A 15287-nucleotide genomic window follows, 5' to 3' on the forward strand; every position below is an offset into this window, starting at 1 on the left:
TCACCAACATCAATTTTAGAACATTTTTATCACTCCCCCAAAAAGCCTTGTACTCATCAGCCGTCCCTCCTCTCCCCGCCCTTTCCCCAGGCCAAGACGACTGCTCAGAATTCTACTTCTTGTCTCTCCTAATTAGTGTTATATCCGTCTTCAATCTCCCCATTGGACCCCTGGATCGAGTCTGGGCTCTTATGGTTGGTTTTGAGAACCCTCCATAAAGTGGACTTCCTGTTTTGATCTACTTGCTCTTGAATCTTTCCTCTCCTTTTTAATGCACATTCCCTACCTTCAGCCTCCTCACCACACCCAAAAATCTCGTAACCTCTTGGTGTGGTAAATGGTTAAATTCAGTGGATTGCCCCAGCCCTGCACATTCTAAAGAAAGAACTGGCTCTGGCTAGGGTCCAGAAAGATACCTGATAAGGCCTTGAGGTATCCTGCCTGATATGAGTGTCTTTGCATGTGTGAGGCCCTGGACTATGCTAGCGTAAGCTCTGCGTGCGGGGAGCCGGACACTGCCTAGTCAAGGTTAGTCACCTGGCACTCCATGCCTACATGACTGACCCCCACCAAAAACCTTGGATGCCAAGGCTCAGGTGAGCTTCCCTGGTTGGCAATATTTTGTACCTGCTGTTCCATATCACCGCTGGGACATGAAGCATTGTCCATGCAACCCCATGGAGAAGACAACCGGAACCTCACGCCTGGTTTCTCCTAGACCCTGTCCTATGCATCTTTTTCCTTTACTGGTTTTCTGTACTCTTTCACTGTAACAAGTTGATAACCGGGAAGGTGACTGCTTTTCTGAGTTTATGAGTCCTTCTAGTGAATCATCACCCCTGAGGGCAGTTTGGGAACCCCAAACACACTCATTTCCACTCCTAGCCCTCTAATTGTGCTGTCTCCCACATACTATGCCGGTCTGCAAGGCCCAGAAAGTCACACTTTTTCCAGGAGAGACAGCACAATGGGGAAGACTGCAGACTCCGGGCAACGGGACCGGCATCCCAGCTTCATCTCCCACCAAGTGTGTGACCCTGAGTAAAGTGCTTGTCCCGCCTGTGAAATGGAGACCATAATAATACTCACCTCCAAGGGCTAGCATCAGATGGAAATGGATTTGCATTGTGTAAAGCATAAGATTAATGCCTGGCACATAGAAAATTCCAACACTGGTTACGGTTTTTATGAGCTCTGCCATCCGCTCCAGTCACAAAGTTAACCTCCCTCCCATCAACCCACACTTACCTGTGCTTAAACGCAATTGTGCCCACTTGGGTCCTGTGTCTCCAAACAGCCCATGACCTCCTTCAGGAATATCATGTCATTTACCGACCCTGTCCCCTCAAACATTCCTACAAGGCTGAGTACACAATTGGTTCCTGAGATATATTTGCTGATGTCTAGGGAAGGTATCTCTATTTAAAAGTCTAGGAAAATGTGATTCCTCATGTAAGGATTTCCCCTGTGTAAGCCAGTCATATTCCTCTAGGGAGGGAAAAACAAAACAAAACAAACCACCCTTCTCCTTTATATACATTTGTGTACGGAATCTGAGATACCAGCAACCACACATGTGAGGACAGCCCTTTCAACTAGAAGAGTCTAACAGCCTCTAATGGCTCCTATACCTTATAATTACTATCAAATTATATGTTGGATTTAGGATGGCTAATTATTAATCATCAGCCTGAATTAGTTATTAATGAGTAATGCCACTAATTACAGGGTCACCTAACACAGAGCAGGCAGGCACCCCCGGCACCTCACAGAGGATGCCTAATTCAACTGTAGACAGTCCCTGGAAGCAATGTGCTGGAAAATGTCCCATCTCTGGTGACACCAGAGACCCTTGCCTCCTGGTAAAACCCATGGGATTTTACAGCTGGAAAGAACTGGAAAGATCAGCACTTGCCATGCTGTGGCTGCTGAGCTATAAGCTAGGTTTCCATGAATTCATGATGCACCCAACCTAGTGCCCCTGGCTACACAGACTATATCCCCTCATGCTTATGTTTGCTACTATTTTTCATATACATGGACATAACGTTATAAATCATAAAATTTAAGTTTATATCCAAGTACAACTGAATTCGTAGCAGTTCTTTTGTCAGGGAATTCTCACGCAAGATTTGTTGAATGTATATTCCCAGATCCTCAAAACCGCCATCCATTACTTCTTTGTTCTTGGTCAGCTCACCCATTCTCATTCCTTCCAGAAATGATTCCAGACCTTTATCACTTTCCCATAACCTCCCATGCAAGGCCTAAATCTCACTCTTAAGGATGATTTCTCCTCCTCTTTCCTGAGGAAAAGGTAGGTCATGAAGCATGAGCTCTCTCTTCCTGCTTTTCTAGACCAAACCACTGTTCGTGTTCTTGACTGACCTCCTCCTTATGCTCCAGGGTTCTTCGTTTCCAACCGACCCTCCCTCCTTCCTATGTCTTCAGACCTTTCCTCTCCTTGCTCCGTGCCCTCAATTCTATGTACTGTGTTAAACAGCACTTTTCATGTCCTCACCTGGGAAGATGTTCAAGCAATGGCTGCTATATTCAAGGAGATCGTGCAGAAGGTTCAACGTCGATAGCTAAGAACAGCTGCTGAGGGAGTAGCGCTTAGGGGATGAATGTGTCAGAAGAGCTTCCCTGGGGCAAGGTGCTCCTTGGAGAGAATGGGGATCCTACCATCTGACCCAGGCCTGGTGGCCAGTGCTTCTGGCAGAAAAGAAACCACCTCACTGCTCTCCGACCCAGGTTTAGCAAAGGGAAAGTGGCCTGTGGAGTCACCTCTCCCCTCCCATGTGGGACAAAGGTATGTGAATCCTGGAAGCAGATATGGAACTCAGAACAAATGTTGGCCTATGACCACTTTCAAAGCGGTCATTATTAAAGTTCACTATAAAAAAGGAATGAAGGACTCACGCGTTACAACACGGATGAACCTTGCAAACTTTATGCTATGTCGAAGCACAAAACCCCACAGAGTGTATGGCTCCACTTATATGAATTGTCCAGACCAGGAAGTCCATACAGACACAAAGCAGACTGGTGGCTGTGAGGGGCTGGGGGGGGGGGCACAGTGGGGAGGAGGGGATGACTGTCTACTGGGGAAGGAATTGGACGGTGAGTGTTGATGGGTGCACAATAGCGTGAAAGCACTTAATGCCACTGAATTCTATACCGTAAAATGGTTAAAATGGTAAAATTTCTGTTATGTGTCTTTCACCACCTTAAATAAAATTATCAACAAAGCAAAACAGAAAAAAAGAGCTGTCCAAGATTGTAGCCTATAAGATACGGAAACAATCTAAGTGTCCATCAGTGGGTGAACTAGACCAAGAAAACGTGATGTATCTATACAACGAATACTACCCAGCCTTAAGGAAGAAGGAAATCCTGCCATTTGCAACGACGTGAATGAACCTTGAGGGTCTAAGGCTGAGTGAACTAAGTCAGACGGAGAAACACAAATACAGAATGATTGCACCTATGTATGGAATCTAACAAAGTCAAACTCATAAGGAAACAGAGATTAGCGCAGTGGTTGCCACAGGCTGGGGGGTGGGGGAAATGGAGAGGTGCTGGTCCAAGGGTATAAGCTGCCAATTACATGACAGATAAGTTCTAGAGATCTAATGTATAGCATGACGACTACGGTTATTATTAAGGTACCATATACTCGAAATTACCTGAGAAAATAGATCTTAAGGGTTCGCGACCAGTTTAAAGAAAGCAATTACGTAAAGTGATGGATATGTTAAATGGCTTGATGGTGGTAACCATTTTGCAATGCACACCTATACCAGAACATTACACTGTACACGCTACATATATACAGTTTTTATTTGTCAATCATATGTCAAAAAAGCTTGAAAAAAATAAATGTTTAAAATACATATGTAAACAAATGAATGAATGACTTGGAAATAAAAGGCGGCTCTGGAGTAGGGGGACCCTACCAGGAAGAGGGTGCAGGGCAGACGCAAAGGCAGAGGTGGAGGGAGCCCTGGGAGAGGCCCAATGAAGGAGGGTCCCTGCCACCTGGATAAAGCAGGTTAGGGGTTCAGATTCCCCAGGCCCTACACGGAACAACTGGAAGAACCTTCCTTTGAGGAACAGATGAGTGAGTGACAGAAAGAATAAGGACTCCAGCCGCTCTCCCACGGCAAAGGGGCAGTGAGGGACAGGAGGAGATCTTATTTATTTACTGATTTTATAAGTAGGCTCCATGCCTAGCATGGAACCCAATGCAGGGCTTGAACTCACCACCCTGAGATCCAGACCTGAGCTGAGATCAAGAGTCAGACGCTTAACCGACAGAGCCACCCAGGCTCCCTGAGGAGTTCTTAATTTCAAGGAAGTTCAAGTCTTTACGATGACATGACATGGGACGATTTCCATGATGGATTGAGGCTGATTTGTGACTTCAAGTGACCCTGGGACTTGCGTTCCCCAAGAGTGACAAGAAACATCATGAGGTCTGCTGTGGTTTTTGTCGGGGGCAAGGGAAGGGCGCACTGCACTGAGCAAGGAGGAAACCAAGACAGTTGGGGTTTTATCAATATACCCTAGGAGTTCATTTTTTTTATGATTCTTTTTTTTAAAGTAATCTCTTTACCCAAGGTGGGGCTCTAACTCATGACCCTGAGATTAAGAGTCACGTGCTCTATTGACTGACCCAGCCAATATACCCCAGGAGTTCTCTTTATTGGATACAAGGGAGGTGCAAGCTCAGGCTCTCCCATTCCTAAAAATACATCACTTGATCTTTATTTATCCTCCTTCTCAGTTTCTACCCCTCACCTCTCCGAGTCGAGTCTGCCCCAAACACCTCACTCACTTTTCCAACTTCTTCATGTCCCATTTGTCCCTCCACCGACTGCCAACTAACTTCAGACCCAAATGCTCCCTTAAAATGGTTTCCCAAGGCTAAGATGAGCTGATCCCTTAGACCCAATGGTGCTTTGGGTCTTCCTGTTATTAAATCTCTGGCTCCACTGATCGTCCTCGTCCTCACACCTCTCTGACCACTAATCAAACTTGTTAGTCTCCCTTATGAAGGCTCCCTCCATCCCAGAAATATTGGGGTTCTCCTTGTCTTTCTCTAATGGACCTCTGGGCATTCTCATTCTCTTTCTAATTGCTAGCCCTGACCTCTCTTCAGAGCCTCCAATGTCACTCACCCATTCATTCATTCACTAAAGATTTTCAGCAAACTACTAAGGGCCAGGTAGTAATTAAGCACTGGGGCTACAACCGTGAACTAGTAACTAGTCCTGGCTTCATAAAGCGTATGGTCTAGTGGGTGATAAAATGGTAAAGAAAGGCTCTCCAACTGGGAGAAGCAAGTAGAAACACCTAGCAGTGATTCTTAATATGAGCCCTATGAATCACTAAGGCATTCATAAACTTCATGAAATTATATGCAGTGTTCTGTCCACTTGGACATGCTCGGGGTTGATACGATCTATGCCTTTCATTAGGTTAGCCTGATGACATTGGACATGATGTCACTCTGGAGAAAAATCAGGGCTTAAGACATAGTTGTGAGACCCTTCTCTGACAGGTAAGAGCTGGGGCAGGGCTCCTGAGTCTTTCAATGAAGAATCTCAGCAGTAGAGGGCAGTGACATACAATGGAGGCGACAGGGGGACCTCACGTGGCTTAACTCAAGCTCCAGAAAGTAACTATGCTTCTCCTATTGGTCTCAGTAACTTTCCCCAAATCCCCCAGTTCTGCAGTAACGCCACATAGTGCCGGTGCCCACAGCTCCTGGTGTGAGAAGCAGGGACTACAGCTGTCCTGGGAATGACAGAGGTCTCTCTCATAGGTCTGAAGAAGAGGGATGTTTTGGCCAACATTTAGCAGTCAGGAGGAAGCCAGATGGAATGATCTGGATTTGTGTCTTCTTTTCGAAGTCTGTCTCCCTGTCCCCCATCCCAGCACCATCACCTGGGGCTGGTAGCACCTGCCTCTTTGGGGGGGGGGGGCACGTGTTCTTCAGTCCCCACGTCCCACCCTCATACTTGGACTCTGCTCTCTTTCATGGCACCTGCCCACTCTCCACTCCGGAAGCTCTGGTGGAGATGAAGAGCAGAGAACAAATGGAAAACCATGGAAAATAAACTATTTACCAGGCAGGAGGAAAAAAAATATTTAATAACAGGAAGACCCAAAGCACCATTGGGTCTAAGGGATCAGCTCATCTTAGCCTTGGGAAACCATTTTAAGGGAGCATTTGGGTCTGAAGTTAGTTGGCAGTCGGTGGAGGGACAAATGGGACACGAAGAAGTTGGAAAAGTGAGTGAGGTGTTTGGGGCAGACTCGACTTGGAGAGGTGAGGGGTAGAAACTGAGAAGGAGGATAAGTAAAGATCAAGTGATGTTGATGTTGGTTTCCTCCCTGCTCAATGCAGTGCGCCCTTCCCTTGCCCCCAACAAAAAAAACATATATATATATATATATATATATATATATATGGAGAAAAAGGGAAAGAAGTAAAACAGAAAGGATATACATTTTCCTTTTTTTTAAGGATACAAATTTTCTTAATACAAAATCTCCTATATTATGTTGTCTACTGGGAAGATTCAGTATCTACAGCCTCATCCAGTCGAATGCCATTTGGATTGTGAAAATGTTCTCCCCATCCCATCCCGCACCAAAATAAAATCATTACTATTAAGATACTAGGATCGCAGTGGGGAGTGGAAACTACCATGTCTCAACATTTAAGAAATCCTAGTGTATCTGCATAATAACATCAGAAGGGCCATAAAAACGCCATCCTACAATTAAATAGTTCCATCCACTATTAACAAATTAAGCATTTCGTAAGTTATGATACATTAAAAAGAGATCATTGGTACTTGATTCTGTTTTGTACATCAGAGATACATGTAATATTAATGACTCATGATCACGACTATTTTCTTGAGTCTTTTTAAAGTACATATTAATCATCTGTTAATATTACCGTAACTCATAAAATACAAGCTAAATTTCCTCTTAGTGCCTTTCATATGCAGGAATAGCTATGTTTTCTGGGCATCTTACAGCATGGTACTGTACCCGCTGCTTTCCCTCCGTGGCTAACAGCACTGTCAGCCCCATTCCCGTATCCATCACGGCTGGAGGTCAGCCTCCCCGTGGGTCAGGGATGAAGTACTATGTGTGTTTAGTTCAGCAGTGTTAATTTCATTCATGTTATTGTGCAAACGATCTTCAGAACGCTTTTCGTCTTACAAAACTGCCCGTCTACACACATCGAGTAACAACTCCCTATGCCTCTCTTCTCTCCAGCACCTGCCAACTACCATTCTTCTGTCCCCATAAATTTGGCCATTCTAGGTACCTCATATGAGTGGAATCATACAGTATTTGCCTTTGGTGACTGGTTTATTTCGTTTAGCATAAGGTCCCCAAGGTTGACCCATGCTGTAGCATATGTCGGAACTTCCTACCTTTTATAAAGCTGGATGATATTCCATTGTATTCATACCCCCCGTTTTATCCACCCATCCATCTGTTGGACAATCTGTGGGTTACCTCCACCTTTTGGCTATTGTGAATAACACTGCTATGAACATGGGTGTGCAAATATCTCTTTGAGAGGCTGCTCTCAATGCTTTGGGGTATGTACCCAGAGGGGAAATTGCTGGATGACGTGGTAATTCTATTTTTTAAAAATTTTTTGAGGAACCATCATATTTCCATAACAGCTGCATGATTTGACACTTCTACGAGCAATGCTTAAAGATTCCAATTTCTCCACATCCTTGCCAACACTTGCTGCTTTCTGCTTTTTTGTTTGCTTGATAGTAGCCATCCTAACGGATGTGAGGTGGTATCTTACCCATTAAATTTAAATACCCCAAGGGTAATGCTTTAACTTCCCAGGGAACACCTTAGGGATGAGTCTATGCAATTATTGGCAAGGAGCCAAGAGTGTGGCCCTGCAGCATTGCACAATGGCATCGAACATAGAGATTGGGATGGAAACTGAGTCACAAGACATCTCTGGTGGAGGAAGTTACTGGCCCAAAACATCACCTTCCTGGTTGCACAGATCTGCCCATGGGAAGCTCTACTCTAATGGGATTAGTTCCTCAGCTTTCAATTTGAGCAGAAAAATAAGGGAACATGAGGTATCTAAGTTATTTAAAATGTGATGACTAGAAACTTCAGGAAGTCCTCATCCTAGTCCACAATTCCTTCTTGCCATCCTCCTTTTTATCAACAAACACTGCCCTAACACTAAGCCACGTAAGAAAGCCTCTTCCACTTCTTCTAACTGAAGACAGAACCCTGAAGATTTGAAGTCACTTGAGCCCTTCAGCAGAACTCACAGGATACTGAACGATAACGCAGGTATCGTATTCGTTAAAAATCAGAGCACCTGTAGTGGGCTGAACAATGCCCACCTCCCCTCAAAACAACCCACATTCTAATGTCTGGAACCTGTAAATGTTACCGGACATGGGTAAAAGGACTTTGCAGATGGGATTCTTCATGGGCCAGAGGATTAGTTTAGATAATCCACATGGACCGTAAATGTCATCACAAGGGCCCATCACACGGGAGGCAAGAAAGTCAGAGGGAGAAGGAGGGCGTGTGATGAAAGATGAGGAGGAAGAGGGATGTGATGTAGCCACAAACCAAGGAATGAGGCCTTCTAGAAGCTGGAGAAGGCACGGAAATGGATTCTCCCCTACAGCCTCCAAGAGGAGCCCTGCCACGGAGCACACCTCGAGTTTAGCTCTGTAAAGCTCATTTCAGACTTCTGACCTTCGGAGCGTAAGAGAATACATCCGCGTGGCTTCCAGCCACCACACTGGTCGTAATCTGTTACAGCAGCCATGGGAATAGGGCATCAAAATCAACCCCCATTACTCAACATCCCTTCTAGGAGAGCTTCGCAGCTGGTGCATTCTGGGGTACCGATCCCTTCATCTCTGGGGGTAGCAGGTGGGACGTGGGCGAGAGTCATACAGAGCTGCCCAAAGGCCCTCCAGGTGCCCCCAGGGTTACACAAATATTGTTCTTCTCTCCGTGTTCCCACATCATGAAAAGGGTTGATGGAAGGTTGCAGGTATGAAAGAGACACGGGAATTAACACCTTTCAAGGGTCACAGGTCAAGCTCCTGCACACAGCCCATCAGACAGGAGGACGAATAAAAGGAGGTGGACGTTCCTATCATCACAATGATGATCTTTTAGTAATACCGTTTGAAAAGCTGCACTTGAAAACTTTCGCGAAAGAAGCAAAATGTGGTGTCCTTCCTCAGCGAGAAAGCTCTGAGGGTTGACACCAAGAAGTCCAAAAATAACTTCTGTGCCCTGCTGGCCCGCCCCAGGCAGCCTCTCCTACACTCCCTCCCTCCGGGTTCCTGTGTCCCTGGGATCTGGGGATGCGATGCCTCCAGATCCTGCCTGACACTGACCTGATGGGGAGAGAAGGGTCTCCGGCGTCCCACCAGTCTTTTGGGGGGCTGATGTACATGCACCACAACTCCCAGCTGTAGCCGTGGGCCGAGTTCTCGTACCGCTGCACCTCAAAGGTGTCCTGCTTGATGTTGTCGATGGATGGAAGGATCACTCGCTTCCGGTTCTCCTGGATTCGGGACAGAACCGGCTCGGCCCTGAAACACAGGGAAGGAGAAGTAAAATCTCTCTCCTGCGGCAGGCCCACCCCTCCACTGGTACAGACCGCCACACCACAGGGAATGAACAGAAGCGACCTAGCTATGGGGGGGGGGGGGCCTGGGTGGGCTGGGGCTCAGGTGGAAACTGAGGCACCTGGTAGATCATGCCGCTATGAGCATGCTCTGTAAGGCGGTGCCCCTGGCCCCAGGGGATCATACGGTGCTGTTGCCTGGGCCCAAGAGGCCCAGAGCAAGAATTCAGAACGTGGGGGACTCTCCCCCAGAAAGCCCCAGGCCTCTCTTTTGTGCTGACAGCTTAAGCCAAGGCAAGGCTGGCTGACTCCACGTGGTTCGTGGTTCGTGGTTCAGGCTTTGCACTGCGCTCAGGCTTCGCAGTGTTTTCCATATCCCCTCGGGCACTGGTTGATGCCTCTTGTTTCTTCAGCAGGAGCTGAATTTTCTCTCCCCAAATGGGTCACTTCTGCCCTTGATGGCCTGGTTTTAATAAGCATTTCGCTAGCTTCTCGGTGTGTGTGACTATTTCAGTTGTTTTAATTGATTATTTAATTGATTTCTTAAAAGGGATCTAATTGAATTGGTTAGCAATGGCAGGAGAGAACTAATTAAATGCAAAGGCAGGCGAAATCCTGCCTCCCAGCTAGCCTACCCCCTCAGGGCTGCAGCAGGAAACAGGCAGGGACCTGGCTTGGGGTTCAAGGTGCAGCCCTGTCGGCTTAGGAGAAAGCAGATGGACAGACCCTCCCCACCAGTGTGTGTCTCCAAGGCAGACGTAGGAAAGGATTGTTTCCCAGATTCGAGAAGGAAAAGATGGCTCTCATAAGCCAGGGCATTAATCTCCCTGCTTAGAACAGAGCTCAGGCTTTGGAAAAGAGTCAAGTGAAAATCCCATTCCTCTGCATTATTTGGAAGAATAATGAGAACTCTCGGCCTGCCTCCCATCTCTTTTCATTTCCAGCTATTGAATTACCTGTTGGCTCATCTCATCTTTCTATTTAAAACGAGCAATAAAATATACCCTGGGCCATTTACTGCCTCCAATGCTTTTGCACACACCATATAGGCTGAAGCCAAGTGGGACTGACTCTCCACAGCTTCCGGATACGCTTCAGAGCTTCACCCCTGCGAGCACCTGCTCACGCTGTCCTCCTCCGGGAATGCCCTTGGCACTGGCAAGAAGTCTAGCTACCTATGGAGTCTTACCAGATCAAGTGCCACCTCTCCCAAGAAGCCGTCCTTGATTTCTCCTGGTAGAAAGGCTCTCTCCTTCCTCTTGGACCATCTTCTCCACCTCATCAAGTCACTCTGACTACACCTTGTCTTTGCTAATCTTGGAACACAGTACTTTTCCTCATGAGCTAACGGTAGCTGATATTTACTATGTGCCAGCCACCATTGGACACATTCCACATGGGCCAGGCAGGCTCACGTGTCTCACAACGGTCCCAGGAGGTAGACAGTATGATCAGCATTTGACAAATGAGGTTAAGTGGCTTGCCCCCCGGGGCCACACAGCCAGCCAGTGGCAGAGCCGGGTTTCTAACCTGGATGGTCGGGCTTCACGCCCTACCCATAAGCTCCACTGCGTCCTTGGCCGGGGCAGCGGCCCCCCTACCCTCCCCATCCCCGGCTGGTCTGGTGCCCCTGCTGTATAGACACATTCAGTTAACCCCTCCTGTGGTGAACTTCTAAGCACGGGGGCCGAGACCTTCGCTCCACTAACGCTTCTGAAGCTGTGGAGTGTGATCTCCCAGTTTTCAAGGGAAGGTACACCCGTCCCCAGTTATCTGCACCCCTCCCTGGAGCCAACCCAACCTTTTACCAAGCTGTCCGCTCGCTGCGCTTCTGGCTTGGCGGCGCACTCCCTCCTTCAACCCCAGTTATCATGTGACCTGCTCTGGCCAATGGGGTGTGAGCAAAAGAGATGACGTCACATCTGAGCAGAAACTTACAGAGCCGTTCCCGAGCCACAGAAATGGGATGTCCTCGACAGAGTCCTGCTTCCTGTCGCTTCGGACTGCAGACACAGGACATGTGTCTCTCATTTCAATATTGAGTTGTATTTGATATTTTTTAATTATCTGCGTGTTGCCCTTTGTGCGGCTTCAAGCCAGAAGCGCATCTTCAGTGAAAGATAGCAAACTAATAGTCACGTTCATTCAGGGAAGCAGCCTCTGATTCTCTGCGACTCCTGAACGTCTCCATGTGACCTGTCACCCCGGCCCCACCCCAGTCAACCCTGGATGGAGCTGCCACCACCATGCTCAGGAGCGGCGCGCCGCCGGGCTCAGTCACTCGCACTCTTCACTGGCACTAAATGCTCTTGCTGAGAAATGCCCACCACCTCATCGTGTTTTTAGATACTAATACAATTCTCTTATGTTCCCCAGACCCATAACCCATGACGCAAATTAGTGGATTTGAAAAACAGGGCGAACTGTAGCCTATCTGGGGTGGCAATATAGCTACATCAAATAAATAAATACAAACAGCCTCACTTTAGCAATGACCAGATTGTTAATCTACAGACTATATTTTTTAAAATTTGGGTTTTCTTGAGGTGGTTGTTTTAATACTGTTTATTTGCCCCGTAACAAATGTAGACCTACATAGTCCAACCAACCCACTGAGCAATTTCCACTTCACACCTCACAGTTAACAGCTTAAGGCATTTTACTACCTTTCCACAAGTCCTGAATCAAATCTCGAATCTTTTCACAATAAAGTAGATTGGCATATAAAATAAAATACATGGTCTACATGGTCTCTTAGAGCCGGATTTCAATTTTATGTACATGAGATGACAGTCTAAAGACTGTCAAATATCAATGTTCCCTTCCAAGAAGGGGGAACAAATTCCACCTTTTTAAACAAAAAGGACATAGCCTCTGAAGGGCTTTCTCTAAGTGACCATGTGTGTAAACTGTACAAAATTAAGCCGTTTTAAAGTTACAGATTATAAGCAACTGAACTCAAATATCCTGTTTCCTCTGTACTAGGTTTCAGCTAATATTGCAAAACTAACGCCAGTTTTAAAAGTTGCTATGACCAATTCCGTTGACTTTCGCAAGGTACCTTAAGTTGCAGAAAAACCTCCTCGGGGTCTCAGAATGCAAAGGATGTTTGGAGCAGAGCTACAGAGAACCAGCAGCAGACCCGCCCCACAGACAAGATGAAAATCTTTGTTGTTGTAAATCACCGAGGTTGGAGATTATGACTGCAGTATAACCCGGTGAAAGTTGAGACAAAGTGTCCACCTTGTAACGAGGAACCACAAGGGACATATATCACTCTGGTAGACATGTGGAAACTGAGTGCGATGGGCTAAGGCTGGCACAGAGACCAGTTAGACTATGGGCTCCTTGAGGGCAGATACCAAATCCTATCAGATTCTGAAGGATGAATGACCTTCGGTTGAATGACCAACTATCCCAGTTTGCCCACGATTGTTCCGGTTTTACCGCTGAAAGTCCTGCATTTTGGGAAATCCCTCAGCACTAGGCAGATCTGAACAGTTGGTCCCCTACCCCTGGCCTAGGACAGTGTTTGGGACAGTGGTAGGCATCCAGCAAATATTTGTCAAAAGGACAATTCAGGCAGCCACTGTGTTCGTTTATGATGATGAATCGTGCATGATGATGAAGGTGTGAGATGGGCGAGTGGAGGTCAAGGCCAAAGGGAAAGGGCAGAGGTGCGAAACAGAAGGGAAAACCAGCTAGAAGTAGAGGTTGATGAGAGCTAGAGGTTGATTGGATGAGTGACATGATGGGGAGGGAAGAATCAAGTGAAAGGGGACATGGGTCGAGCCACCAGTTTTGACAGAAAAGAAACAGGGAGGCAAAGATGTGGCAAAAAAAAAAAAAAAAAAAAAGGCAAAAACTTTCAATGGAACATTCAAGTGCATCTGTTCAGAAGGCTTCCAGCTCAATGGTTCTGAAACCTGAGGGAGCATCAGAGTTACCTGGAGGGCTGGTTAAAATAGACTGCTGGACCCACCCCCAGGCTTCTGATTTCAGAGGTCTTAGGGGAGCCCAAGAATCTGCATCTCAAACAAATTCCCAGGTGCTGCTGCTGGTCTGGGGACCACACTTTGAGAACCATTTATGAGAGAGAAACAATTCTGAAGCTTAGGGGAGGTCAGGGCTGCAAACATACAGCGGTGTGTCACCAGGTCTGATGGTGGCAGAAAAACCAGAAAAGGACACCAGATACCCATGTGCACTTGAAAGCACCAGTGTTAACCGTGACCCTGGGTTCCCGAGCTTCATGTGCTCCTGAGCATAACCACTGTCCTTTGATCCAGCTGTTACAGAGATTCTACAGTGTGTTGCAAATGAAGAAGAACAGATGTTTTAATGTCTCATCGGGGGTGGGATAGCGGCTCTTCCAATCTGGTACCGTGAACAGCATTTATTCAAGATGGTACCAGTGAGCTGGTACAAACATGATTTGTGAAATTAAAGACTCTGCTTCTTAGCAAATAAGCAAACTGAGCACAGGTGATTTAACCTCTGACTTGACTTATCGCTGGGTAGTCAGCAACAACCACATGACGGTGCTTTTCAGCTGTAAAGTCCTAACCCACTGTCAGCATGCTCACTGAGTGATTTGGGCACTTTAATGCTTTACTATTCTTGTATCATAAGTCTCCTCCTCTCCCTGTGCACCCCCCCAGCATTTCTCCCAGATTGTTCTTTTCACCACCTGGGAAACCACTGGGGACCACATGCAGAGATAAACCCTTCCCTTACCCCAAATGATGTTACAGATAATCCCATGGGTTCCAGGAGGCTTTCCCTAAGTAGGTAGAATTATAAATGGATCTCTTGCCTCCAAATAGCACTTAACCATCCTCAGACAAGGGAACAAGCAAATGGGAGAAGAGAACAAATGGCTATCTTGTCCCCTTAGCAAGGATTATCTGAGTTCTGTCCAATTAATATGTCATTTTCGCTGGGAATTTGGATGATGGTGGTGATGGTGGTGACCACAACAATGAAGAACAGAGTAGACAGCAAATTTTTCCTTGCCTCCCAGTTTTGTCCCAGATTATCAACCAACCCTTCTCCATTGTTCTAGTAGCCCCAGAGCAAACAGGCCAAGTTTCCACCTCCCAGATTCTAACTCCTCCTGACCACGCTACTGCGGGTCCTCAGTGCCCCTGGGGTCCAGCTTGTGACCTACCAGCCAGCGGTGAATTCCACGTGGGCATCAAAGAAGCCAGTGACCTGGCCCGTGGCCACCTTCCAGCCCTCGATGCGAGCTCGGATCAGGCCCTCTCTTTTTTGATTGCGCACCACCTTCACCAGCCCAGGGTAGCGCTTGTGGACGTACTCCTCCAAGGGGGCCTTCAGCTCCTCTACAAATGACAAAATGCAAGAAGGTCCATAAACATGTCATTTCACCTGTATGTCCAACCCACTGTGATGCCAATGGATTTTCAGGGAGTTCGGAGAGGCAGAAAAGTTGGCGTGTTAGTAATTTTAGTAGAGGAGACAACTCGGTCGGCGTGAGAGTCAGAAGATACTGCGGACACATCAAACCCAGGACAGCAGCATTCATCCTGCGTCCAAGGTATACAGCTGGACAGAATCTACACCTGGCTCCAGGCCAGCATTCCTGCCC

The 15287-nt window shown here is 46.9% G+C and overlaps 1 protein-coding gene across 3 annotated transcripts in view; it reads right to left on the minus strand.

Moving 5' to 3' along the window:
• The window catches only part of GALNT17 (polypeptide N-acetylgalactosaminyltransferase 17), a 434553-nt gene that overhangs the window by 200018 nt on the left and 219248 nt on the right, over window positions 1-15287 (minus strand). For all 3 annotated transcript variants that reach the window (XM_026515942.4, XM_044390214.3, XM_026515943.4), the window contains exons 4-5: window positions 14847-15021; window positions 9444-9641 (exon numbers count right to left, since the gene is read on the minus strand). In XM_026515942.4, the coding sequence (XP_026371727.1) occupies window positions 9444-9641; window positions 14847-15021 (373 nt within the window). The remainder of the gene's footprint in view (window positions 1-9443; window positions 9642-14846; window positions 15022-15287) is intronic.

The sequence above is a fragment of the Ursus arctos genome, unplaced genomic scaffold, assembly GCF_023065955.2.
Source record: "Ursus arctos isolate Adak ecotype North America unplaced genomic scaffold, UrsArc2.0 scaffold_2, whole genome shotgun sequence".
Classification (NCBI taxonomy): Eukaryota; Metazoa; Chordata; class Mammalia; order Carnivora; family Ursidae; genus Ursus; species Ursus arctos.